The sequence below is a fragment of the Carcharodon carcharias genome, chromosome 7 (assembly GCF_017639515.1).
Source record: "Carcharodon carcharias isolate sCarCar2 chromosome 7, sCarCar2.pri, whole genome shotgun sequence".
NCBI classification, from domain to species: Eukaryota; Metazoa; Chordata; class Chondrichthyes; order Lamniformes; family Lamnidae; genus Carcharodon; species Carcharodon carcharias.
The window spans coordinates 134,503,546-134,529,511 of NC_054473.1; the positions used below are offsets into that span (position 1 = coordinate 134,503,546).

At 40.5% G+C, this 25,966-nt stretch overlaps 1 protein-coding gene and 1 long non-coding RNA gene across 9 annotated transcripts; one reads left to right on the top strand and one right to left on the bottom strand.

Annotated features, from left to right (window-relative positions):
- The first annotated feature begins 1,428 nt into the window (after nucleotides 1–1,428).
- On the top strand, nucleotides 1,429–25,163 carry LOC121280413. The gene is made up of 4 exons (XR_005943612.1): nucleotides 1,429–1,631; nucleotides 3,885–4,006; nucleotides 22,219–22,364; nucleotides 23,879–25,163. It is a non-coding gene; the product is annotated as an uncharacterized LOC121280413 (long non-coding RNA).
- Nucleotides 4,744–14,665, bottom strand: irx6a (iroquois homeobox 6a). 8 transcript variants are annotated; one of them, XM_041192379.1, is made up of 10 exons: nucleotides 14,460–14,665; nucleotides 13,865–13,935; nucleotides 11,417–11,458; nucleotides 10,315–10,494; nucleotides 8,263–8,526; nucleotides 7,987–8,096; nucleotides 7,485–7,795; nucleotides 6,533–7,114; nucleotides 5,906–6,014; nucleotides 4,744–5,451 (listed from the first exon to the last, which is right to left on the bottom strand). In XM_041192379.1, the coding sequence occupies exons 5-10, from the start codon at nucleotides 8,356–8,358 to the stop codon at nucleotides 5,442–5,444; spliced, it is 1,218 nt and encodes a 405-aa protein (XP_041048313.1). In that variant the 5' UTR covers nucleotides 8,359–8,526; nucleotides 10,315–10,494; nucleotides 11,417–11,458; nucleotides 13,865–13,935; nucleotides 14,460–14,665; the 3' UTR covers nucleotides 4,744–5,441. The 8 variants fall into 8 exon arrangements, with proteins under 8 accessions (XP_041048313.1, XP_041048311.1, XP_041048309.1 ...); XM_041192377.1 differs by lacking the exons at nucleotides 13,865–13,935; nucleotides 14,460–14,665 and adding an exon at nucleotides 11,555–12,151; XM_041192375.1 differs by lacking the exons at nucleotides 13,865–13,935; nucleotides 14,460–14,665 and adding an exon at nucleotides 11,555–12,151 and having other exon boundaries at nucleotides 11,411–11,458.
- Nucleotides 25,164–25,966: the final 803 nt, after the last annotated feature.

The following is a 25,966-nucleotide window of genomic DNA, read 5'->3' on the forward strand; positions in this document are numbered from 1 at the left end:
TTGGATAAATGTAGATTAATTAAGGAAAGCCAACACAAATTTGTTAAGGATAAGTTGCATTTAACTCATTTGATTGAGCTTTGAATGAGGTAACAGAAAGGGTTGATGATGTTAATGAAATTGATGTGGTGTACATGGACTTCCAAAAGACATTTGACAAAGTGCCAAACAATAGGTTTATCAGCAAAGTTGAAGCCTATAGAATAAAAGGGGCAGTGGCAGCATGGATATTAGGTTTGCTGAGTGGCAGGAAACAGAGTGTGGTGTACAGGGCATAAATTCAAAATTTGCAAATGACAAAAAGTTAGAATAGTGAAAGCCATGTTGATAACATAAGGCTAGAGGAATCAGCAGACATGTGGCAGTTGAAATTTAATGCAGAGTACCATGAAGTGACACATTCCGGTCAACAAAATGAGGACAAGTAGTATAAAATAAAGGATACAATTCTAAAGAGGCTGCAGGGCAGATGGACCTGGGGGTATATGTGCATAAATTGTTGAAGCTGGTAGGGCAAGTTGGGAAAGTGGTTGATAAAGCAAAAAGCATCCTAGGCTTTATAAGCAGAGGTCTAGAGTACACAAGCAAGGAAGTTATGGTGAAGGTGGATTCAACTGGAGCATTGTGCCCAATTCTGAGCACCACTCTTTGGGAAAGATGTAAAGGCATTGGAAAAGATTCAGAAAAGGTTTATGAGAATGGTTCCGGGGATGAGAGACTTCAGCTATGTGCATAAATTGGTGAAGCTGGGGCTGTTTTACGGGAAGGTTGAGAAGAGATTTGATAAGAGTGTTCAAAATTTTGAGTGGTCTGGATAGAGTAGAAAGGGAGAAACTGTTCCCATTGGTGGCAAAGTGGAGAAGCAGAGGTCACTGATTTAAAGTGATTGCAAAAGAACCAGAGGTGATATGAGGAAAGTAGTTCATGAGCGAGTAGTTAGGATCTGGAATGCACTTCCTGAGAGTGTGGTGGTGGCAGTTTCAATCATGGCTTTCAAAAGAGAATTAGATAATTCTCAGAAAAGAGAAAATTTGTAAGGTGACAGGAAAAGGTGGAGAAATGGGATTACCTGAGTTGCTTTAACAGAGAGCTGGCAGGGACACAATGGACCAAATGGCCTCTTTCTGTGCTGTAACTATTCTATGATTCTATTTTACATAGTTGTTACTATTCCCGTAAAACAGTTACAAACAGTTTAAAATTCTTCATCAAAACCTGCTTCCATTTTGTCTGGCATGAAGTTTCAAATGATGATCTAATTTGCATTTGATGTATAAACTAATTCTGAGCACACCAGCTACACGTTAGTTTAAATGCTGTGAGATTACAATTCAGTTCAGGCAATCCTGATTTGGTTTGAGTGGATCAGACTACTGTTGTAATATAAACTTAGGTATTTATGTTGGAATCCACAGTTACCTCAGTAGGAAATCACTGGGCAGCAGTCCAGGGTCAGTGGTATTTACACTGCTACAGACCTCTCAGTTTTTAAACTTAATTATGCATGTGGTGAGAGTTGACAACGCTGGTGTTTTTTTTAAACTCTGGAAACAAGATAGGAGGTCGAGACTCCTTCTAAAGTGAGACCAAACACTGTTCAATGTTGCAACATGAAACCAACAGTCAGAAAGGTGAGTCTTTTGCAAAATTGGGAGTTGCAGTGAAGGCTGGTCCCAGAATTAATGGGACCCTTTTCAAGGAAGTATGTGTGGGCCTACATGCAATAGTTTCTTTGCATGTAGATTAACTTATTATTTCTTGTTCAGTAGAAGTCATAATCTACTCATAGGACTCAGCAACCTGACAATTCCTGAAAACGCCTTTTTGATGAGTGCTGTAGTTATGTTGCAATATTTTTCATTTTTAGCTGATGTTGTCCATCTTTACAGGGACCCTAAAATAAATAGGTGGCCTGTAATGCAATCATATCCCTCTAAAAATGAAGTGTACATGGTGGAATAAGGGCTGCGCTGATTCATATTAACATGAACTTGGCAGTATAAATGGAGCATTAGCTAAATTTAAATCTGTACTCTGGAGATGGGAGATTTTGATCCTGACTAAAATTGCTGCAGACAAGTTCCTTGAGTCTACAAGGCCACGAATAATTTAGTGCAACTGTTAATTAAAGCTATGCACAAATAGAATGGCTGCAAACGGGGGCAAAGACTGAACTAACCACAGGCAAGTATAGGCTGAACGAAAATAGCTCGCAAGAAAAGAGAAAATCGGAGTCTTGCAATTTACCCATCTGGTTCACAAATGCTCTTGCCCAACTGTTGTTGATGTGTTAAGGAGCAAGGTGTGTCGATGGTGCTGAAACCTTCAAATAAGATTAAGCATTCCTGTAACTGAAATCATTTTGTGTCCAAAAGCAAACAAATATGTGTAAAATGTCGCATTGTTGGGAGTTTCTTGGGAGTAGTTTTACATAACTAAATCCCACTGCAAACACGGTGGTGGGGGGGGGGGGGGGGGGATGCAAGTTCTTTGTTATATTCATTCCGTACACGTCCCACTGTGTCAAAACCACGCAAGAACTTGCAAGAAGCCCCGAAATCAGACTAATACTCTTTATTACATGAACTAATCCCCTTCAAATCCGACTTGAAATAATGTTTATCTTTTGCCAGCTTAATTTCCCAGCCTGAAATCCCTGGGTCAGTCCCAGCTTCAGATATTGTGCCATTTCGACATCCTCTTTTAAAGATAGCTGCCCTTACCCAAATTACAGCAAACCCGAAACTTATTACATGGAAACCTGTAAGAAACAGAGAAAACTCAAATGCTATACTCCAGGAAAATGTGCGAATTTCTTTTTCTATGTAGACTTTAAATTGGAAAGAAGTGATGTGAAATCACAACTCTAGGCTATAGATCAGTGAACATATAGTCACTAAGGTTACGGGAAACGCGCTTGGTGACTTTATTACTGGGAAGAAAGTCAAACGCAATAAAACTAGAGTTTTATTTCATCTTTCAAATCTTGATCAAATCTGCGCCCATTAGTTTTTGCTCAAATATTTGGATTTTAAAGTAACGGTGATAATTGTTTATGATTATGTGTGTTGCTATCAAACAAAATTAAACGTGGACTTAAATGAATGTTGGCTTCGGGAGTTTTGTTTGAAATAAGTATGTTGTAATATTACAATGTCGAACATTTCAGTGCAAATTAAGAAGAATTATAGAACAAAACCTGTGACGAAAAATTAAAGCGCATTCTAATTTAAAAAAAACACTTCAAACCCTCAAGTGTCACAACAGGAGGATCTGGAGTCTTGAAAGTAGAGTATTGTCTATTTGGGATTACTCACATAATGTGGGAAACCCCGCACTCTTCTAATGGCTGTATCTATTAAGGTACCGGGAATGGGGCTAGTTCTGTATAATTAAATTTTCCCTGCCACACACTGGTCTTTTTTTGCTAACACTGCTCTAGAATTTGGACCCTGTAGCATTCCGCTTTGTAAGGTTCGCTTTGGTGTCTCATTAAATTGATTCTTTAGCTCTTGTGCCATTCACCTCAGCAGCATATTGCTGAGAGACTGGCATGATTACAAAATGGGAAGTGACGATAGTAAAGCTAGAAAAAACATTTGTTCTAGTATGGTTTTATTCCGCAATGTATCGATACACAATTCCCACCTTGGCCCACGGATCGCGACATATAGTTTATTGTGTAAACCCCGAAACTTGAAAAGATAGAATGCAGAAGGTTGCACAAAGGAAGTACACCAGAATAATACAATGCTGCAATGTCTTACATTATTTATTTTGAATGTTCTCTGGTGATTTAGACGCCCTCTTTAATTGTAAAGTAGATAAGGATTATTTTTTTTCTGCAAAGGATAACAGTTGATGAAATGTCCTTTTTTTTACAGCTAATTCCAAACTTGATTCTGTTAAAAGGACAATTCAAAAAAGGTCCAGCTGGAACTAGCAAAGATGTTGCACAATTAATTGACGAAACTTTGGGATAAGTGACAGGAACGTGGCTCGATTTGTAAGTTGTGATTTGTGTTGTAGTTTTTTTTATTCCAGAACAGAAGATTGTACTAAGAATGCACCGCTACTGCAGCGTTAGTTCATCACGACTATTTTTAGATATATACATATTATATATATGTGTGTGTGTGTATGTGTGTGTGTTTTACGCTTTGGCGTTAAATCTCAAAAGCAGACCTGTGTGAGTCCTTTAAGTTGACCAGCAGAAAATGTAATCCTTGCAGAATCTTATCATGAATGCACGCGTTAGCCCTACAGCACAACTTTCTTTGCATGCAGGAACAAAGGGGAAGTCTTCTCCTAATTCTGTCTTGCCTGTTTTATTCTAATGAACAGTATACAAGCAGTACTGTCAGTCCTAATTAGAAGCCAACAACAGGGAAAGTTGTCGCTTGCTTCTCCTGTATATAAGTGCACAATGAACGTTCATTGAGCTTTAACCTGCTATGAATAATTCGCTCGGCATTACGCCAATTAGGAACATTCTACAGCATCGCAACATGTTTAAAAACTCTTGGAAATGCTGGCTCCAAGCTTGGATAAAGCGCATATTGGTAAATGCTCAAAGAAATCACAATTGCAAAGTATGCATGTCTTTCATCTGGGGCTGGGCAGCTTTATGATCCTTGACTTGAGGTGTTCACAAATTCCAAAATTGCTTCTACTGTACTTATTCCTTGCCCGAGGATTCAGGGGAAAATGTCAAAAATGTCAGGCATTTCTAAGTCGTTAGAATTTTTTTTTCAAATGGAACTTTTTAATTTTGAACTCTGAAAACATCTCTTACAAGAACAAAATATCTATGTAGCGCTTCAGCGATTTATATGATTGATTTAATTGCATAAAACATACCTTCGTTTTAAATAGGTCACCGTGAGTCTGCAGTTTTCACAATCATCACGTTACATGGGTTTGACAAGTGTAATTTATTCACATTTCACAGCACGAACAAAATAAAGCGAACGGGTGGGGGTGTGGGGTGGGGTGGAGAGAACTGCAATGTAAACAAGTAGAAGGATCTGTGTAAAACGCAAAATAGTTTTGAATCAAAGAGTAAACTGCAACCAGACCGCACTCCAATTAAAACTGTATAAAATGGGGGCGTGGGGAGCAATGTGTGGCAGGATGTGGAGTGCTTTAATATTTATTATAAGGTATATTTCGTATAACAGCCCAACGGCCTCCCCTGATTCTTGTACATTTCTTGTCTCCCAAGTGAGGACAAATAAGTTCGTGCAAGGGAAAACGATTGGAAGCGGCGTTTCTGATTTTTGAAAAGCATCGTTGACCGCTGGTGAAGTCGAAAGCGCATCCGTTTTAAAGTCAATGCCAGTGCTCGGGAAGAAACGGATACATCTCCAGTGTATTGTCAAATCACTAGTGCAGAAAATAGAGGAGTTGTGCAGCATCCCCTTGGTTTACGTCGTATTGTCTTAAACAAACCTGATTGTTTTTTTAAACAAAAAGAATACGACACAATTAAAGGTACAACAAATCATCAATGACCCGAGCCATTTATGAAAAGCCTGAATTCACCCTAATGATTTTCAACAAATATGTCAGTAGACTATGCTTACATATCGAATTATAGATGAAAAATATAGTTCGAAACAACGGTTAGGCTTTTTTTTAACAGCAGTGTAAGCATCTAATGAGGAACACAGCTATTTTCCCAAGATCCGAAGCCAGTGACTTTGAAGCAACTTTCAAACTCAGGAAAGCTCCTCGGCACTAGGCCTGCTTCTATTCGCACTGGAACAATTTGAAATATTTCAGTGGAGCCTCCTGTACATTTTACCAGAGAACTCTACATCAGCGCAAAGTTCCAAGTGATGTTGTTGAATTGGGAAGTTTGGAGGTGTGGGCACTGGAGAATATTAACTTTCACTTACCTCACCTCTTCAGCACAGGTCTGAAGGCTGTCCTCACTTTCTCTTCTTGGTGAAGTAGACACGTTTCGGCGATATCTGCCGCTCCCATATCAGGTTTCACGTTTCTCAAAAATCCTGAAAAACACAATCCGTTTTACAATACGTTTACGTTCAATTGATGCTTTGTTCAGGAGTAAGAAACAACTTAAAGTGGCCAATCCTTCTTTCATATTGAAGATTGCAGACACACAGTAATGTAGATCGATGCACATTTTGTGACTAACTAGTATATTCTGGAACAGGATGTTCTCTGTTTTTAGTTAGACTAGGATAATGTGACGACAAGTATTAAGTAATAAAGCACAGTTTGTAAAATAGTGCCACAAAGTTTAGATTAAAATCGGTATTATCTTTTATTGACGTGCGATATCGAAGCTTATTCCATGCTACAGCTACGTCACCAGGTAGACGAGAAGCTAAATGTTCGGTGTAATTAAGGAATTCCTTCAGTTACATCTTGAAAATAACACATACGTTGAGGGAAAGGGGGTGTTGGATTGTTACTATATGGCCTTGCAGCTGCATTTCCGGCCATTCTGAACATGTTAAGACACAGCTGATGCGACTGGGGGACACAGTGAATGTTCAGGTACCTTCAGTCCCTGATGTATACTGGCAGTTGTCTAGTGCAGGATAAGAAGCACAGTGCAGCTGACCAGTGGCTACAAGCGTTTGCAAATTGAACGCAGAAGTTCTCAGAATGCGGGCTGCCTGTGAAGAGTCTCGGAGAGAAATGATATCATCTACTTGGTTCACCGTGCCTTGGGACGGCCTCACCTCGGCGCAGTACCTCACTGTCCGGGACTGGCCACTCTGACAGCCCGTCAGAGTACTGGAGGCTGCCGTGTGCGCCAGAGACCAAATCCTCGGCTTCTCTGCTGCCCCAAAGCGCTGCGGGAGATTGTTGCTCGCTACTGAAACAGATGGCTTATTCGTTCTCGTTTCGAGAAAGTCTGGCCTAAGGGTGGAGTTGTTTGTCGGGCAGGAGAAGGTGTGCTGACTGCTTTGAGGCGACACATTGCAGTTACTTTCCTCAGCCTCCACCAGACTTCGCCTTGGGGTGATCTCACTTGATGCCTTTTCTTGGTCGCTTTCAAGCTTCCCCGACTCATCATCTTCCAAATCGTCCAGATCACTCAGCCTCAACTCTTTGTCATCTCTGTATTCTTTCTCATCTGTGTGCACATTAAAGATATTAGCATTCCTTCATTCTTGTAATTTATTTTACTATTTGCAACTATCAAACTTTTGAAGCACCCCTTTCAATTACCACTGGGAGAACTAAGCTGAATAATCCTTATCCCCACAATGCGGTAAGAGGTCTACATGGGGTCATCGGGATCTGGTATCTAAAGGATTTCAACTTTGCTCGTATTCTAATATAGGTTCGTGTTTTCTGTTAGATGCCCCAACCCCTTCAAACTTTCCACCTTCGACTCAGTTATTTAACAGAATAATTACATTTACTGCAGACATTCTGCGCGTACACGTTGTTTCAGGTTATGTTGAAAGAGGGCATTCCAGTGTGTATGTGACGAGTCCCACCTTTACGCGTACTATCCGCGCCATATTCCTCCCCGTCCTTCTTCTCGCCCTCCTCTTTCTTCTCATCCCCTCCTTTGTTTCTGGGTGACCAGGTCATTTTATTCTCTTTCTTCAATCTCCTCCTTGCGTTTGCAAACCAGGTGGACACTTGAGTCAGAGTCATTTTGGTGATGATAGCCAGCATGATCTTCTCACCCTTGGTGGGGTAAGGGTTCTTCCTGTGCTCGAACAGCCAGGTCTTCAGAGTGCTTGTGGTTTCTCGGGTCGCATTTTTACGTCGGGTACTGCTGTTGAAGTCCATGGTGCCGCATCTGCAAATACGGAGAAGATCAAGCCCAATTATCCCTCACATTGAAACAAAAGGCTTATAGCAGGGAGGGGGGCGGCGAACACAATATGTGTAACTCCAGGTCGTCATCGCAATAAAACAAAACATTTTCCTCAGCCACATTTTCTGACCTGGGGTTTGATTGCTAATATTTGTTTTGATCAGGGAACTTACCTGTCATACTGGTATTGCCCCAAGGAGTGATCGTACGGGTAGTAGGCAGTTGGCGGAGCAATTCCTGAGTGTAAACTTCCAGTGCCATCTTTAATTTCGTATTGCGAATTCTGCGGGGCGGGGGTGGGGTGGGGGTAGATGGGGAGAGACAAGACCATACAAAATAGTCAGAAGTTTTTTTTTCACCATAGTTCAAACGTGGCTTCAGCAGATCAAACGCTATAAAGGAACGGTGCTGGACTGAAGGTACGAGTTGTCTCCTTGGCCGTTACTCACCAGTGAGGAGTACAGAGCAGGAGGATCTGTGCTGTATGTAAGGTAGTTCCCATAGCCTTGGCTGGCTGCACTTGCATAGGGAGAGCTGCTGTACATGCCCAGCGCCGCGGCAGCTGCGTTAATCTCGGTCCTGGCGTTGGCCAGCAGTCTGTTATCATAGGAAGGGCAACAAATAGCAGCCTGGGCCGGCCCGGCGGAGCCCTCAGACACAGACCTGGAGCCGGCTTCACAACACGTCGTGCTGGGACTGGCTGACACGAAAAACTGGACGGAAAAAAAGAATGAAGGGAGGAACCGTCATTTGAGCAGAACACGGATCAGCAGATCAAACATTGTAAAGAGTAGGAAAATGCAGAGATGGATGCAGCAGTCGATATGCCTTGAAGCCAAATACATTCAAAATAGATGACAAAAGCAACATAAAGTGGGATTCCAGCAGAGCAAACGTATAGCAGGAGAAGAGTTTACGTGGCACCGTTATGCGGTGGAACTGTTGAAATAAAAATGTAAATAATTAAGGGAGCAAGACAGAAAAGCTTAAGTGTAGAATGCCTTGCGATTCACGCTTAGGCGGAAGATATACATGCTTAAAGGCACATGCACGTGTAAGAAAATACGGGGAAAGCAATAAGAATAGTGAAATAATTATCGTGCGAATATACAAGTAGCAATGCAGTTTGGAGAATTGGAGTGGTGAGAGGAAGCGAGTAGTATATAATAAACTGCAAATGCAAAACGCAATCAAACTCACTAGAAATAATGAGCACACAGATAACCACTTGGAGGAAACGATGTTATCAATACTATGAAAGCCAAATGAATAATGTTTCAGCATGGCCAGGGAATAGTAAAATATGTAAGTAACCTCACACAGGACAGAAATAGTGGAACTTATTGTAGGTGTGGCATTAAAAATACTTTTCTTTGCAAGTATCGAGAAAATTGGCATGTTCAGCCAGACAAGCACGAGATAAATAATAAAGTGTGAAAATTGCGACTCCAATAAAGGGGGGAGGGGACTGGTATAACGTATTATAAAGTGAACGTGAAATAGTTCCCCAAAATACTAACGCGCAAAAGAATACAGGACAACGCAGAGTGCAGGTTTAACGAATGCTCATGGCTGTCCGCTCTTACCTGTGAAGTTGTGCTGTAAGGGTATCCGAATTGTGAGAACGACATCCCCGCTCGTTTTGTTACCATAGGAAATATTTCTTTCTGATTGATTATGACCAAACCTAGTTCAAATTGTACCTTCTCGCAGAGAAATTTACCTGCATGGCCTTGAGCTTAATAATAAATGATTCCACTTGGAAATGGGAAGGCGCCGTCAGCTGCCAGTTCAGAGCTTATGGGCGCTCATCTTAAGGCATAATTATCGATTAAATTTAGCTGAAGAGGGTTAAAAAGACATAACGGAAGTGCTGCCAGATATAGAGTCTGCTGCTTGTATTATTTGCTGCTCTACAGCATTCATCCATGGAAGTGTATCAAAGTGACGTCACATTAATCCCGAACCGACATGACAGAAAGGATATAACAGTGTCTTTGCCAATCATATTTAACATCTAATATTCTTAGATGCATCCAACACTTGTTCTAATGTTTTCAGGTTGTTTTCTGATGTACACCGACGGCTGCTCAAGTACTTGGAAGTCCTATTGTCACTTTACAACATTCCAAAATATACAGCAATTTAAAGGTCACAGCGACAACAATGTCGGGGGAACCTCGGTGAATTGAAAGGTTGTTACAGACTTCAAAGGTTCAGGTATTAGGAAAAGGTCCTCGCTCTTTAACTCAACATCCGGGAGCAGAGTAAATCTGAACATCATTCATTTTAACTTCATTACAATAGAACTACTTAAAACATCTCTTCAGCGCATCATATTGGCACGTCTTCAAATTTGGTGTTTTCACTGTCATTTCACCACTAAGTTTCTGATCACTCCCAATCTCTTATTTTTAATGCAATGAAATTCGTAGTGGGGGGGGGGGTGTCACTATCTTTAAAAAAAAATATAACTCCCCTAAAGAAAAAATTAATCTTACTGAGTATTAGTTTGAATCGGGATGAATATATACAGTCCGGCTTGTGTGTTGTAGAATGTGGGTCACACGCTGTTTCTCGTGGACTCCTAATTTTGACCATTTTCGTCTTAATGGATATTTTTGGTGACAGATCACAGCACATCTTTCTCTTCTGTTCCCGGCGAACTGAGAGGCAAAGTTCTAAAGACGTCAAACAAAATGAAAATCAGAGCGGAGATGCAATAAATTAAAGTGCAAACTGACACAGAACAGGCGAGGGAGGTGTGCGGCACCCAGGAGAGACAATTGTTTAACCTCTTTCAACAGCCGCCAGTTAATAATCAAAAAAAATGGAAGCGGAGCTTTTGGGTGTCCTAGAGCAGACTCCTTCTCTCTCAAACCGTCCGATGCATGGCCAAAGGGCCAGTCACTAATTAATGATGATGATGTATCCATTTTTCTCTATTAGAGCCAGAATGCTCCCCAAAGAAATGAATATATGGCTTTGACAGGTCAATGGTGGGTGATTGATGGCTGCCTTGAGACTGGCGTGCCCATTACGAGCAGTGCGTAATTGCATCAATTAACAAATGGAAATTGGGGACTTATTTAACCAACGACTTACACCGGGAAAAAAAATCAGCCTTTCGGCTCCGATCCACCAGACAAAGTTTTTGCTCGTCACTCGGAGCTATCTGTTCTGGTCTAATTATGGCCGGCGAGAATAACGACTTGGAAAATGTTTCAATTAATGGAAGTGCTGTAGGCTTTTACGTGAGGTGTAAGGTCGCTTGGATATCCATCATCTTCAAACTTTTACACAGACTAGCGACCCTTAAAATACGTCTATTTCGGGGACAATTTCTTTTGAAATGAACAAAAGCTACCAAACCACATCACAAACAGCAGCAGTGGCTCCTCCTCTCCCGTTCTTGTATTTTCTTCGCTCTTTATCTGCAGAATTGTATTTTCGGAGTTCCCGCGACTTGTAAGGAATTTCTGGGGATTATCGCGTAAAAGCTTTCAGCGATCGATGGGTTAATCTATCCCCCTACCGCACCCCCCCCCCCCCCCGCCCCCCGCAAGTTTTCCCTCTTTAACAAACACCAAACTCTACCTGAACCGTTTTACTTTTAAGCCAGTCCGTCCCTCCAGTTTAATCCACCTGCAATTAACACGTAATGCTCATTATTGATTATTAGACTTGTTACAAAACTTCACCAGCTAAATGGAGCACTTCTGCAGTAAATACATAACATACACGTCTCAGCTATTTATTTCTGAGCAAAGAAGTCACTGGCACTTGGGCGGTGATAGGTCGTGTTTTTGTTCTTTTGCACTTCTCCAGATGCGGTTAAAATCTGTTCAACGCTGTTTATCACTCGGTGGGCCGGGCTGGGAGCTTGGAAAGGAGTCGCCCCCACCCCTTCCGTGTCTCCTTCGTGATTCACGGTCCTTGTGGAGCGCAACTCGCGGTAATTACCAGCTTGCTCTAACAGCGGCGCTAGAGAGCTGCTGCTGTACAACAATAAAGCGGCCAGACGTGTGATCCGATCAAAGAGCAGGAGGGTGGTAACTACAGCAGAGCTCTTTCACAGGGTTTAAAAGTAGATCAAGCGCCAATTAATTGCCCTAGAAATATCATGGCACCACAGTCAGCTCTTTATAGTGTCTTTGATAATTGCAATAAATCAGATTCGCCAGTGGACCGCTGCAAATTTAACAAAACAAAATTATGGTCCAGTGGGTTTTAAGCCATTAAAATGCTAACCTAGGGATTTCAATGCTTCTGTGAAAGGAATATTTGCAAACTTTTGTCTTTTCTGTTCTTCAAAATAAATCACCTGTTAAAGCTATTTATTGGGTGTTCCCCAAATATATCAGTCAACAACAACTTCCATTTAGCTAGCACCTTCAATGTAATAAAATGTTCCAATGCACCCCCCAAAAAACACATAATTAGATATCATCTGACACCAAAGCAAAGGAGATATTAGGATAGATGACCAAAGAGGTCAAAGAGTGTTAAGCCGAGTATCCAAGGAGGAGCAAGAGGTGCGGAGGCGGAGCGAAAACGAGCTTTGTGAACAGTGGTGATGGACATCGTAAACATCTAGAAATAAATAGTGAAGAGATGTGCACAGGTTTCATTTTGGGACGATCGTTTTGTCATAACACAGCCTGGAGTCCGTGCACACGGTATTCCATGTGGACACGGATTAAGACTATAGCCGTTTGTTTTAACTTGTCCTTCGATCAAAAGTGGGATGAGCAAAACAGAGCAGGTCAAGCAGGCAGATGCAGTTGTTGAAGCAAATAAAGGCAAAATACTGCGGATGCTGGAAACCTGAAATAAAAACGGAACCTGCTGGAAAAACTCAGCAGGTCCGGCAGCATTTGTGAAGAGAGAAACAGGGTTAACGTTTCGAGTCGAATATCAGTTCTACTTTTCCTAAAGAAGAGTCATATTCGACATGAACTCTGTTTCTCTCTCCACAGATACTGCCAGGCTTGGAGTTGTTCAATTGTTCAATGGTTTGTTGATTATTATTACTGTTGTTATATTATTATTATTGTTATTTTATCCCTATTCTATGGCGATCCTCTTTAAACTCCACTTCCTGACGCAAATACTACTTTCAAAATAATAAATGCTTCTTTTATCTCTTAATATTTGTGACAAACATCAATAAAATTACTTCAAAAAGAGCTTTATTTATAGGTTGAATTGATAAATTCAGGGAAACAAATCGTTACTAAATTGAATGAATCCCACCATTTTGTGGCAATACTTGAACCAATTCTGGCCAGCAGCACAATGGGGGTGAGGACACAACAACACGAGCATTGCTGGTGCTTTATTGGTTGGTAATCGACATGCTGCGTACATTACCTGAAGGTGTTGTCCATGTTAATGTCACTCTATGATGCTGCTGCTTGCCTTGGAGGTAGCGATTGAATGCACAAGTGCAACTGGACAGGGCTTGCATAATTTATGCCCGACCAGTTGCCATACAGTAGGAGGAGTGAACACAAATATTTCAAAAGGGAAATGAATGCCAGTTTTTACAACTCCACTTTGAATTTTCGTCACATTGTGATCTGTTGACTGTGTGTCAATTGGCTCCATCAATTAGCCTTCATCTCTGTTACCTATATAAGTCTAGATAGCAGAGGTGCCCACCCATACCTGTGAAATATCATGTTGTTCAATGCCCGTTTCTATGTGACAAACCAATTGGAATCATAACGCACTAAGCACTTGGGAGTCCTACAGTGATGAAGGTCATCAGTAAGAATGTCCAAAAAAACTCCTCGATTATAATCATTGTTATATTTAGGAATTGTAACTTAGAGTTTCAAGTAGGTAAGCAAGATTTGGATTCCATGTTATTAGCCTTTTAACACGCTGTCTCTTCTGAACACTCACAAGGTTATATTTCAATAATAGAGCTCTCTGCAACGGTGAAGAAGTGAGCCAACGTGTGTCTTTACTGGGAAATAGTTGCATTCTAATCAGTACATGAGTGCCAGATCAAGCGAAGAGTTTTGGGTAGAGTTGGCTATTTACCTCTATGTATAATGTTCCTCTGTGCGCCACAGATTTTCCTGCAGAGAATGCCACAAAGAGATTTTATAGTGCTATAATAAAGAAAAAACAGAAAATCAAGGATACGTATAGCTGATCCACCGGGAAACACAAAGACAAGTTTGAATCGCGATCCCTCGTGCGAATATGAAAACAGCGCATTTCCAGGGTTTTCTGATTTAGTTCAGATTTCCAGAATTGGGGGCTCATTTTATTGGTGCGGTACCCGAACACAACCAGATCAGTGGAGTGTGCTTTAGGACACATATGTAATTGTAATATGTCTCATAACACCGCGCGTGTAACCTCCCTAAGGTGAATATGTGAGTTACAACATGAAACTAAAAAATCCGGGAAACCATCCGGATCGGCACGGGCTGAAGACTGCCTAGGAGAGAACGATTGGCTAATCTTAGGTTCAGAATTAGCAGCTGTGTTTTTATTTTTATTTTAAAAATCAACATTGAAGTACTCTGTTCCTGCCAGCAACACAGTAAGCTTCCATAAATTGTACTGAGATCCGATAACTTTAATACATTTTTTAAAAAAAAACATGTTGTATGACTTGGTTAATTACCTTCATTTACCCGAACAGGTTGCTATTATTTCTTCAACTATACATATAGATATGTAAAGCTACAGTGTGTAAGAACCGTTTCCCTATCTTTATTTACAATCCAAGCCTTCTCCAAGTAATTATTAAAAGAAACCTTGCAAGTTAGGAACCCAGTTTGTGCATGCCTCCAAATTATCTTCCCTGAGACTGTTTATTTGCGTGCAGCGTCATATGTGAAGCGCCAGCTGCGAATAAATAGAGCAATGACTGTATGCTGCAGCCTTTGTGATCAAGTGGAGGCTATAGCAGCAATGCAGTAACTGAAGAATGGTGCCATTAAACAGAAGTGCAAGGAGCTCTGGCAAGTGCACTATGTCTTACGTCCCATTGGCTCGGCACACGCTGCAGTAAAACTGCACTCCGCGCAGAGAGCACTCTGCGCCTGGAATTGTGTTTGCGAACAAATGAAAGCATCACTTCGCGACAAGCAAGAATTGTAGCCTGGTTTATTCAAAAAAATACCTATTACCTGATTGGTGCAATATCTGACCACATATGCTTGGCCATTTTTTTTTACAAATTAAGATCCCAATAGATCCAAGTTGCAAGGTTAAGATATACACGTTTTCAGTTCTTGTATATAATGCACTAAAGATTGGAAGATGATTTATGACAGATTTAGGATTCTTTCCAGGCAGTTCCTGGACTGTGCTGCAGATAACAAAGAATTCATTCCTTGCTCAGTATCAGCGATAATTCACATTGGGTTTGCTGCGTGCAGACCTGTACTTTATATTGTGCACTAAATAAGAAAACAAAGTGAAAATATATTTCGTTGAGAAAATTATCGGAAGAAAACTTCGCTAAGATTATAAATTCCGTATTGTAGCTCTATAGGTCAAATGCAGATGGATGTTCTAAACGAAGCAAGGGGATCCCCGTTTGTATCATTTAACTACAATACTATACCTTGGCTTATTTATGTGTGCGTTTCACAGGTGGACGAATTTCTTGTTCATTGTCAAAAATGAAGAGTACGTCTTTTGTGGCACTCTATTAAGCTCCACAAGAAAGGTGCAGAGATTGCAGTGTGTAATGGCTCATTGATATTTAACTGTGCATCTATGGTATTTAACTTTCATTTTTAAGCTTTCTAATAAAAATATATTTTTCTCTAATTTTACTATTTGCGATGAGTGCTTCTCTTGTTCATTAAATATAAGCAGGGGAAAAGTATTGAGAAGAGCACGTGACATACTCCATTAATCTACAGTTATATCGGTGTCGTTCAAAGCCGTATAAAGCAATTACTGAGAACAATTGTGCTGCGTGAGATCTAACAATGGAAAGGATCACACTTACGCTAAGACTGTTGTGTAAGTGTAAGATGGTAGGAAGTTTTCTTGTGCATCGGGAATTTGTCAGAAGCGGTAAGGTAACTGCCGTCTTAAATATTGAGTCCATAGAAAAACAACAGCAGGTGTGCCAAGTCTCACAACCCGTTGTGCACGGTAACATTCTGAAGGTCGGAGTTTTTTTTTGCATGAGTTATTCAATCCTCGTGCGTGGAAAAAGCAAAGCAAGGTGATTTTACCACGCCAAGAGATTTGCCGTGGGGCAGCCGAAGAAGGCAGGCACTGTGGCAGAACCTTGACCAAGAGTAGATATTTCCACTATCAACGAGTCACTATGAAAACAGGCCAAAGTAGTCAACCCATTCATTTTAGTATCTGAAACATCCAGGGGCAAAAGTCATCTCCATGCAAGGGGGATCCATGAGTACCAACTATCTTATTCTACCATATCCCCAATGAGCCCTTGTACATAGGAACAAAGAAATGGGAGTAGGCATTCAGCCCATCTAACCTGCTCCACCATTCAATTAGATCAATGCTGATCATCTACCTCAGTGCCACTTTCCTGCACCATCTCCATATTCCCTGATGTCTTTAGTCTCCAATAATCTATCAATTTCTGTTTTGAGCATGTTCAATGATTGGGCTTCCACAGCCCTCTGGGGTAGAGAATTTCAAAGGTTCACCAACCTCTGAATAAAGAAATTCCTACTCATCTCAATCTCAAATGGCCTACCCCTTACCCTAAGATTATGACCCCTTGTTTTACACTCACCAGCCAGGAGAAGCATCTTGTTTCCATCCACCCTGTCATACCCCGTAAGAATTTTGTAAGTTTCAATGATGTTACCCCTCATTCTTCGAAACTTTAGGGAATACAGACTCAGTCTCCTCAATCTCTCCTCATAAAACAATCCCACCATCCCAGGGATTAATCTGGTGAACCTCCATCGCACTCCTACAATGGCAAGTGTATCCTTCCTTAGATAACAGGACCAAAACTATACACAATACTCCAGGTAAGGTCTCACCAAGGCTCAATACAACTGCAGCAAGACATCTTTATTCCTGTACTCAAATCCCCTTGCGATGAAAGCCAACATACCATTTGCCTTCTTAATTGCTTGCTACACCTGCTTGGAAACTTTTAGTGACTCATGGACAAGGACACACAGGTCACTTGGGACACCTGTATTTCTCAACCTCTCACCATTTAAGAAATAGCCTATCTTTCTGTCTTTTCTACCAAGGTGAATAACTTCATGTTAATTCACATTATGTTCCATCTGCCATGTTCTAACCCATAGATAGGATTGATTACAGCTCCAATTATTTACCCTAACAGCGTATGTTGCAGGTGATTATATATTTCACTCCAATGTATTCCTTGTGCAAGCATGTATACTGCGTTGTGGTTGGTCCCTGAGTAAGGTCCCCCAATTTGTTATGATTCTGGATGAGATACCCCGAATTGTTAACTTCCCAAAAGGGACCCCAATTTTGTTATGCTCCAGGGTGAGGAGGAATGAGCTGCCACCACCCCCCCCCCCCTCCCCACTTCATTATTCAACCTCCTTAGGTGGCTGCAAGAAGGTTAATTTAGAAGGACCTCGTGGATACCTTTTCCAAGTTCAAATGTATTTATGTTTTAGAAGGAGCCAATTTAACCAGGCTTTCTTGAGTAAAAGAAAGAGTAAGTTTATTAGTTACTAAAAACCCAAGAAAAAAATAATAAACTTGCAACACACACACAGATCAGAAATGAGAAGTTGAGTTCAAAAATAAAAAATAGAAAATGATATATGAATCAGTCTTTGGCTTGTCTGTGAGGAGCAGATGGCAAAACGTTGCAGCCGTTAAGTTGGGTGGTTGGGTAGAGTTGACTTTGGCAGTTGAAAAGTTGGTTTGGAGACACTTGGTTCTGCAGGATAGCTGAAGGAGCTGTCCTGTTTCTTTCTTGACTGTGTCTTTACTGACTTGCCTCCAGCCACAGAGAATGAGAGAAAGAGATAGAAACTTTTACCTGCAAGCTGCAGGAATGCCCAGTTGATGTTCTTCTGCTGTGATCCTCACAGCCCACACACTAGCGCACTAGAACTGGAACACACAGATCAGGTTTGCAGCTGGCTTTTTAACCCATTTCTGGAAGGGGAAAAACAAACATGTCTTTCGCCCAGAATCTGCTTTCTTTCAACTCAGGCCATTTCCACATTCTGAAGTATACCTAAACAGGAGATGGTTTCTGCTGAGATGTGGTAATTAGTCTCCATTGTCTCCAGAACCACAGGAGATTAAAGTTCAGCATTTTGCACTTCACCTCTTCCTTTCAAGTGTCTCTGAAATAGGCCTTGACACCTTTTCAGATGTGACATTCCATGTTCTTTCTGAAGTAGTCATCAAGCGTAATCCACATAGGAATTTTCCAGCAAGTGGTTACTTTACATTCTCAGCCAGCTTTTGCATCTATGTCTTCTCTTTAAAAAAAGCACCTATGTTCCTTTAAAAAATTCAATGTGCCCTCAAGTAATTCAGGGCTGTGACCTGCTGTGGTGGCAAATGCATGTATTTTCTTAACTGTGTGCTCCTTCAATGTGTATCCTCAGAGGGAGAAGGAAATTACGCTAATTGTTAGTGCCTGAGTCTGTGGATAAGACAACCTTAAAGGGTGAATGTAGATAAGATCTTTCCCTGGCTGGTGAGTCTAAAACTAGGGGACATAATCTCAGGATCAGGGGTAAGCCATTTAAGATCTATTTTTCCAGAGCATACTCACTGCTGCCAGTGTTGCTGCTTCTCTAATCACAGGCTACTTCCCTCCACATTTCCCACCAGTGAGCCTATCAGCCGCAAACGTGGGAGAGGAATGCCCGTGACTGGAGGAATAGTTGCTTTCAGAATCTTCCACTCCGCTTACAAGCATTTTGAAAACTGTACCTGGGAGCCACATTGGGGGACTTCACGGCCCACATCCAGCCAGCAGGCTACATGTTGGACAAGCCTGAGTTAATGGATATGTGAGCACTGGCAATGGCATTGTAATTGTTACAGTAAGCATATTCTAAAATAATTCTCAACTGGTAGAACATAAGCACATATGTGGAAGCATGGGAACTGGAGTAGGCTATTCAGCCTGTTCAATTAGCTCATGACTGAACGAGGCATCACTTTGTGATGCTCATGTATTCCCTAATTCCCTGTATTACCTCCAGGTCTATCATTTTCTGCACTTCTTCAACTATGTGTTCCTGCACATTAAGTGGTATGAGATACATATGTTGGCACATTGGATTTGAGATGCTTCTGCACGCCTCATGCACAAACCATTTTGCAAAGCCTGGTTCCCCCAAAGTTGCTGATCTTTTCTTGGTTTATTGTTTCTGTTGTGGAGATAACTGAACTAATATCTTCTACTATGGAATCCATCTAACTCATAGACGACAGGTTAATAATCCCATTCTCTTTGCCCTTTTCTGTAGTGGCATGGGTACACAGAGCCACTTTCTCATGGGTGAGCTAAGATTTTAGCATATTCCTGGTGGACCTGTCACTTTCATTGTTCTTATCTAAACCAACTCAATTTTGTAATCTACTTAGATAAAAGCAAAAACTGTGGATGCTGGAAATCCGAAACAAAAACAAATATACCTGGAAAAACTCAGCAGGTCTGACAGCATCTGCGGAGAGGAATACAGTTAACGTTTCGAGTCTGTAAAGAGTCATACAGACTCGAAATGTTAATTGTATTCCTCTCCGCAGATTCTGTCAGGCCTGCTGAGTTTTTCCAGGTATTTTTGTTTTTGTTGCGTAATCTATTTCACTGGCTTTGAATTTTCCTGGAAACTTGCAGCACATTAATGGCACATCAATGGTATGTGCCATTATTCTAGCTCAGAAGTTCCAGGAAATAAGACTTAAGTCAATTATGTCATTCTAAATGTTGCATCATAATTTTATATAAGATTTATGGTCCTCACATAACCCCTAATTTGGCAGGACAGCAATGGGACCACTCAAGCCATAGAGTTTCTTCACTTTAGTCTAGAAATTCTTCTTAGATTTTCTTTCCTGATTCTCTCATTTCCATCAGTCTGGCCAGCTTCCCACCCAAAGCCCTGTGAATGTCCAAAGGCATAACTTCCAGGATGCTCATCACTCTCATCAAATTAAGGAGGTGAAAGGGCTACGATGGCCTATTCAATTGGCATTCTCCAGACACAGTACATGAGACACCATAGCTGGAGACTCTGCCAAACACCAGAGCTGGAGACTGTCAATGGTCCCTACCACAAAGTCTGTTCATTTGCTGCCAACACCATCCTTCTCGCAGGCCACTGACTGAGGCTGAACCAGACTGTTCACAATCTTGACATTCTTTTTGACCCTGAACTGCGCTCCAACCCTATATCTTCCCTGTCAGTAAGACTGCATAATTCCACCTTCACAGCATTGTCCGTCTCCACCCCTGCCTCAGCTCACCTGGTACTGAAACTCTCATTCATGCCTTTGTCACCTTTGTCCTAACATCTCTTTATGTTGTTCAGTGCCAAATTTTGTTTGATAATTGCTCTTGTAAAGTGCCTTGTGACTTTTTACTATGGTAATGGTGGTATATAAATGCAAGTTGTTGTTATGATCCACAATGCATTGGCTGAAATGGAGATGAAAGTAGATTCAATCGTAACTTTCAAAATGGAATTGGATAAATATTTGAAAAGAAAAATATTGCAGGCTATGGGAAAGAGTAGTGGAGTGAGGTTAGTTGGATAGCTCTTTCAAAGAACCAGAACAGATGGACCAAATGTCCTCCACACATTTATCAATGCACTTGAATAAGAAGTGGATAGATTTTAAAAAGTGCTCAGGGGATTAACACCCAACTTGGTAAAACTAGATGGAGCAAAACTCCACATGGTATCAAACCCAACTCCACATCTTCTCATACTGCTTATTTCTGGATTCAGTTTGTGAACCTCATCTGGAGTTATATTGCCATTGTTATTGTGTGACATAAACTGATTAGTAACAATGATGAAGTTGAAACAAATAGGCATCCTGATAATGTGTACTAGAATCAAAACAGCTGTGTACTGGAGGCTGTGCCCATCAGAGCAAGGGGCTAACTTCACAGCAAAATGTAAGGCCTGTTCATTCCCATCTTGCTAGCCACTCTACAGGCAGGCTTTGTAGCACAGTGGGTAGCATCCCTGCCTCTGAGCCAGAAGCTCTGGGTTTGAGTCCCACTTCAGCAATTAATGGCTATGGGTGGTGTATTCATAATGTGGTCAAGCATGCTAATTTTCAACTTTAAATCCTTCCTGTGTGAGAGTCTCCTGGACAGCCATGCTTGATGTGGACTGGTGCCCCTCAAGCAGGTGACCTTTTCTAGGAAAAACTAGCTTTGAAAACAGCATGTGATTTGCCTGCCTAGTGCATCTCTTAGGCATGAGAAGAGAGTGAAGAAGAATACAGCATGAACATGTGGACCAAAGAACTTGAGTAAAACATTATATGTCAATATACATGCCATCACACCATATTTCAGAAAATATATGAAATGATTTTAACACAAAATGTGATACATTTAGGCCACTTTAAATATTAGCATGTTAAATTTCTTCAATTTAAACAATTACTGTGCAGGTATTTAAAACAATCCAAAATCCACTCAGCTACTACCAGACACTGAAGAATGTTAACAGCATCCAGGAGATAGCTGTCAGCTTGATTTCTGCCTCTACTTTTTCGCTCAACATTTAACCCCTCCACCACCAGTGTACCAGGGGCTATAGTATATATTATCTGCAGAGCGTATTGTAGCAACTCATCAAGGTTACTCTGCGAGCAATTCAAGTCCCACAATAAGACCTGGATTTTCTGGTATTAATGACAGCCAAATGGTCAATGTTCACAGTCATTACTCCTCTGAAACTGACAGCAATGTCTGGGGTCTGCACATGTGCAGATAAATGCAGAACTCCAGAAGTTGCTGTCAGTGATTCTGTTTCTCCAGAGAGTGTATTCCTGAGGTCCCCTCTAGAATGCAATCAATTCAAAAACATTAAATTGATGAGAACATCTACTGTTAGGCTCTTAGTCATGCTGTTAACCATTTGAAAGTGTTATACCTTGTAGAATGAGATGGGATTAGGATTTTAACAGCGTACTAAATGCATAATTGCCAATAAACCTCTGGTCCTGTAAGAGTACTTTTATATTTGTTGAATGTCAAATTTCTTCATTATGATCAAAAGTTTTCCATATATTTCAAATAATTATTATTTTAAAAGTTTCTTTACAATATTTTAGCTTCTACCCTAAATCCATTTGTATGTTACAACATTTATTTTGCTATTTGTAAAATTTAAAAAGAAAAAGTATAGGAATTTAGTGTTTTTACTTCCTGGTTTTCTGTCTGTACTTCAAAGGAATTAAACGCTTACTCTGCTTGATGACTATACTGTTGCTGGGTGCCTGGAGATTCCCATGACTTGGCACCAGATTCAAACTGATGATGAGAAAGGGGACTCAGTGCTGCAGAGTTCACAAGATTTGGTGGGCAGCTTTCTTTGAGGTGAGTGATGAGTACCATTTGATGCTGATTGGGACATGTATTGGAGTACAGTAGCATTGTGGTCATGTTACTGGATGAGTAATTCAAATGTTTGGTCTAATGATCTGGAGACATGTGTTAAGATCCCACTATAGCATCTGGGAGTTTGAATTCAGTTAATGAGAAAACAATTAGAACTTTTGAAAAAAGCCAGTGTATGAAAAATGATCTGATTCACTAATGTCCTATAGGGAAGGAAATCCGCCATTGTTACCTAGTCAGGTCTATAAGTGATTCAGACCTATAATGATGTGGTTGACTGTGCCCTCTGAAATGGATGAACAAACCATTCAATGGTGCTTAAGAAAGTAGTTCACCACCAGCTTCTCAAGAGTAAATAGATTTGGCAATAAATTCTGGCCTTGCCAGTAGCATCCACATCCTGTGAATTAATAAAAATAACTGTTCATTCAGCATGATCATTTCATTATCTTGGAATACTCTACACTAACATCATTGTGGGAGCACCATCACCAAAGGTCTGCAGTGGTTCAAGGACAAAGATCCATCACCACATTCTCAGAGCAACTAGATATGAGCAATATATAGCCTTGTCTATCTCACCAACATCCTAAGATCAAGTCAAAAGAAACCACATCAAGTGGCATTACCTGTCAATACTGTTTGCAAAGAAATATGCAGAGAAACCAATTCATCTCAAACAAGTGTGAACAGTCATCATTAAAACACCACTGTGTAGCAGTGGCTTCTAACCTCGAATCAGCTATGTGGACTATGGAGGCATTGAGGTATTGCGGATAGGATGTTTCCCCTTGCTGGTGAGTCTAGAACCAGGGGACACAGTCTCAGAATAAGGAGCAGGCCATTTAAGACTGAGATGAGGAAGAATTTCTTCACTCAGAGGTAGTGAATCGTTGGAATTCTCTACCCCAAAGAGTTGTGGAAGCTCAATCATTGAACATGCCCAAGACAGAAATCAATAGATTTCTGGATACTAATGACATCACGGGATATAGAGATAATGAGGGGAAATGGCATAGAGGTAGATAATCAGTCATGATCTGTTTGAATGGTGGAGCAGGCTTGATGGGCTGAATGGCCTACTTCTCTTCCTATGTTTGATTTTGGGGGTTGTATTGAGGTTGGGTGGATGGGGTTCACATGCTGTAACCAACTTCAGATCATAAATTCTTTTACTCCCAGAACCAAGTAGGGACGGATCAGTCTGCAAGCCAACTGTTCAAGTGAGTTAAGTTGGGGAGGAGTGAAAAATCAAATAGGGCATTTGTTAACTATATCTATTGTACCGACTTGTTATCTACACTTCTGTTATCTCAAAGTTAACGTTATCAAGTTTTAGTCTTTAACAGAGCATCTGATATGGATATCTATTAGCCTGTAAGAATTTTATTCTTGTAACTATTGTGTATAGGTACACATTCAATTTCAAAACTTCACCTATTAAATAAAGTATCATGGTATTCATGATTTATTTACCTTGCTGTGATAAAAAGCCAACAGGGCAAGGGGACCATCCTCCAGCAAGAAGAATAGAATCCCACCTGAACAGTCAGCCAACCCAGGCAGTGAGAGAGGAGGCTAATTTGTTTCCATTTGCAAGATTCATCTCTACAGAAACTTGACCACAGAGGTTTTAACCTCCATTTTGTCTTCAGAGAACCAAGGGAAGAACTCATAAGGCCTGTAATACTTCCCATCCTAAAGGATTGTTCATCCATGTGATTTACTTCTAGCTTTTCTTTGCTAATAGCCTAAACACAGGCCTTGTATTTGAGAATCCTTCTTTACTTGTGTATCTATCTGTGTGCATGAGGGAGTGAGTGTATTTCATTGCATCCATATTTCGGGGTGTTGTGTGAATAAACATCAACCGTTCTTTTGATTTAAACTTACTCAAATGCCTGATTCATGTTTATTATTGAAAATCACAACACTAAAGATAAAGGTTTAAAAGACTTGCGGGCAACCAAGAGATAAGGAAAAAGGGGAAATGTTATCCCATCACCTCCCCCTGTCCATACCAAGGATGCCTAAACATATTTGTGCAATTGTTGATATCTGGGCACTGCTTAATCGAAGAGCCTCAAACTGACCTTTGCACTGATAGTGTTATGGATAGCCAAGTGCAGAAAAAGTTCACACTAAGACTCTGCAATCAATGCTGGAATACCCATATTGTTAAATTGAGTACAGTTTTTATGCTATGATTCATATGTACTTGTGTAAACAAATGCTCAGATTATGATGCTAGAATTCTACTTAGGGTTTTGAAACTGAGTAGAACTATCACCTTTGTTCTGGCTAGTTATATTTCATGGACTAATGAGGTTTTCAAGCCTGCAGGAAGTGTTAGAAGTTGGTCATTTGCTGACAAGACAAGATTTTATCTGAATGTCAGAGTGTAGGAATCTGATGATCTAGCAGTAATGGCATGATTATAAAAGTGCTTCAATGTTTTGTGCCTGAGTGAACTCCTTTCCTGTTCTGTACTTTGTCATGCTGATATTTTCACAAACTTCTGTGTTGAGAAGAACTGTTCAAGTGAGTTAAGTTGGGGAGGAGTGAAAAATCAAATAGGGCATTTGTTAACTATATCTATTGTACCGACTTGTTATCTACACTTCTGTTATCTCAAAGTTAACGTTATCAAGTTTTAGTCTTTAACAGAGCATCTGATATGGATATCTATTAGCCTGTAAGAATTTTATTCTTGTAACTATTGTGTATAGGTACACATTCAATTTCAAAACTTCACCTATTAAATAAAGTATCATGGTATTCATGATTTATTTACCTTGCTGTGATAAAAAGAGAAGTAAGCCAAAAAGAGAAACTTTAATGCGATTTGAGCACCTCCTTTTCAAGTGTATGTATGTTTGGATTGTCAATGATTATAAATACCAATTTTTAAATTGTATTTTTATCCACTATTACACAGAAAATAACGTGACTCAAAGATAAAAAACAAAAAACTGCGGATGCTGGAAATCCAAAACAAAAACAGAATTACTTGGAAAAACTCAGCAGATCAGGCAGCATCAGCAGAGAAGAAAAGAGTTGACATTTCGAGTCCTTATGACCCTTCAACAGAACTGAGTGAATATTAGGAGAGGGGTGAAATATAAGCTGGTTTAAGGTTGGGGGGGCGGTGGTGGTGTGGTTGTAGGGATAAGCAAGCAGTGATAGGAGCAGATAATCAAAAGATGTCATAGACAAAGGAACAAAGAGGTGTTGAAAGTGGTGATATTATCTAAACGAATGTGCTAATTAAGAATGGATGGCAGGGCACTCAAGGTACAATTCTAGTGGGGGTGGGATGGAAAGACTAGCAGGGCATACAAGATTTAAAAATAATGGAAATAGGTGGGAAAAGAAAAATCTATATAAATTATTGGAAAAAACAAAAGGAAGGGGGAAGAAATGGAAAGGGGGTGGGGATGGAGGAGGGAGTTCAAGATCTAAAGTTGTTGAATTCAATATTCAGTCTGGAAGGCTGTAAAGTGCCTAGTCGGAAGATGAGTTGCTGTTCCTCCAGTTTGCGTTGGGCTTCACTGGAATAAGACTCGATTGTTACATTCCAT

Excerpts from the sequence above, each read along its gene's own strand:
- irx6a (XM_041192372.1), bottom strand. The coding sequence starts at position 9,465 with ATGGTAACAAAACGAGCGGGGATGTCGTTCTCACAATTCGGATACCCT. Across the intron at positions 8,097-8,262 it reads CTGCTCTGTACTCCTCACTG|AATTCGCAATACGAAATTAA; the intron begins GTGAGTAACGGC and ends CCCGCCCCGCAG. Across the intron at positions 7,115-7,484 it reads CGCGGATAGTACGCGTAAAG|ATGAGAAAGAATACAGAGAT; the intron begins GTGGGACTCGTC and ends ATGTGCACACAG.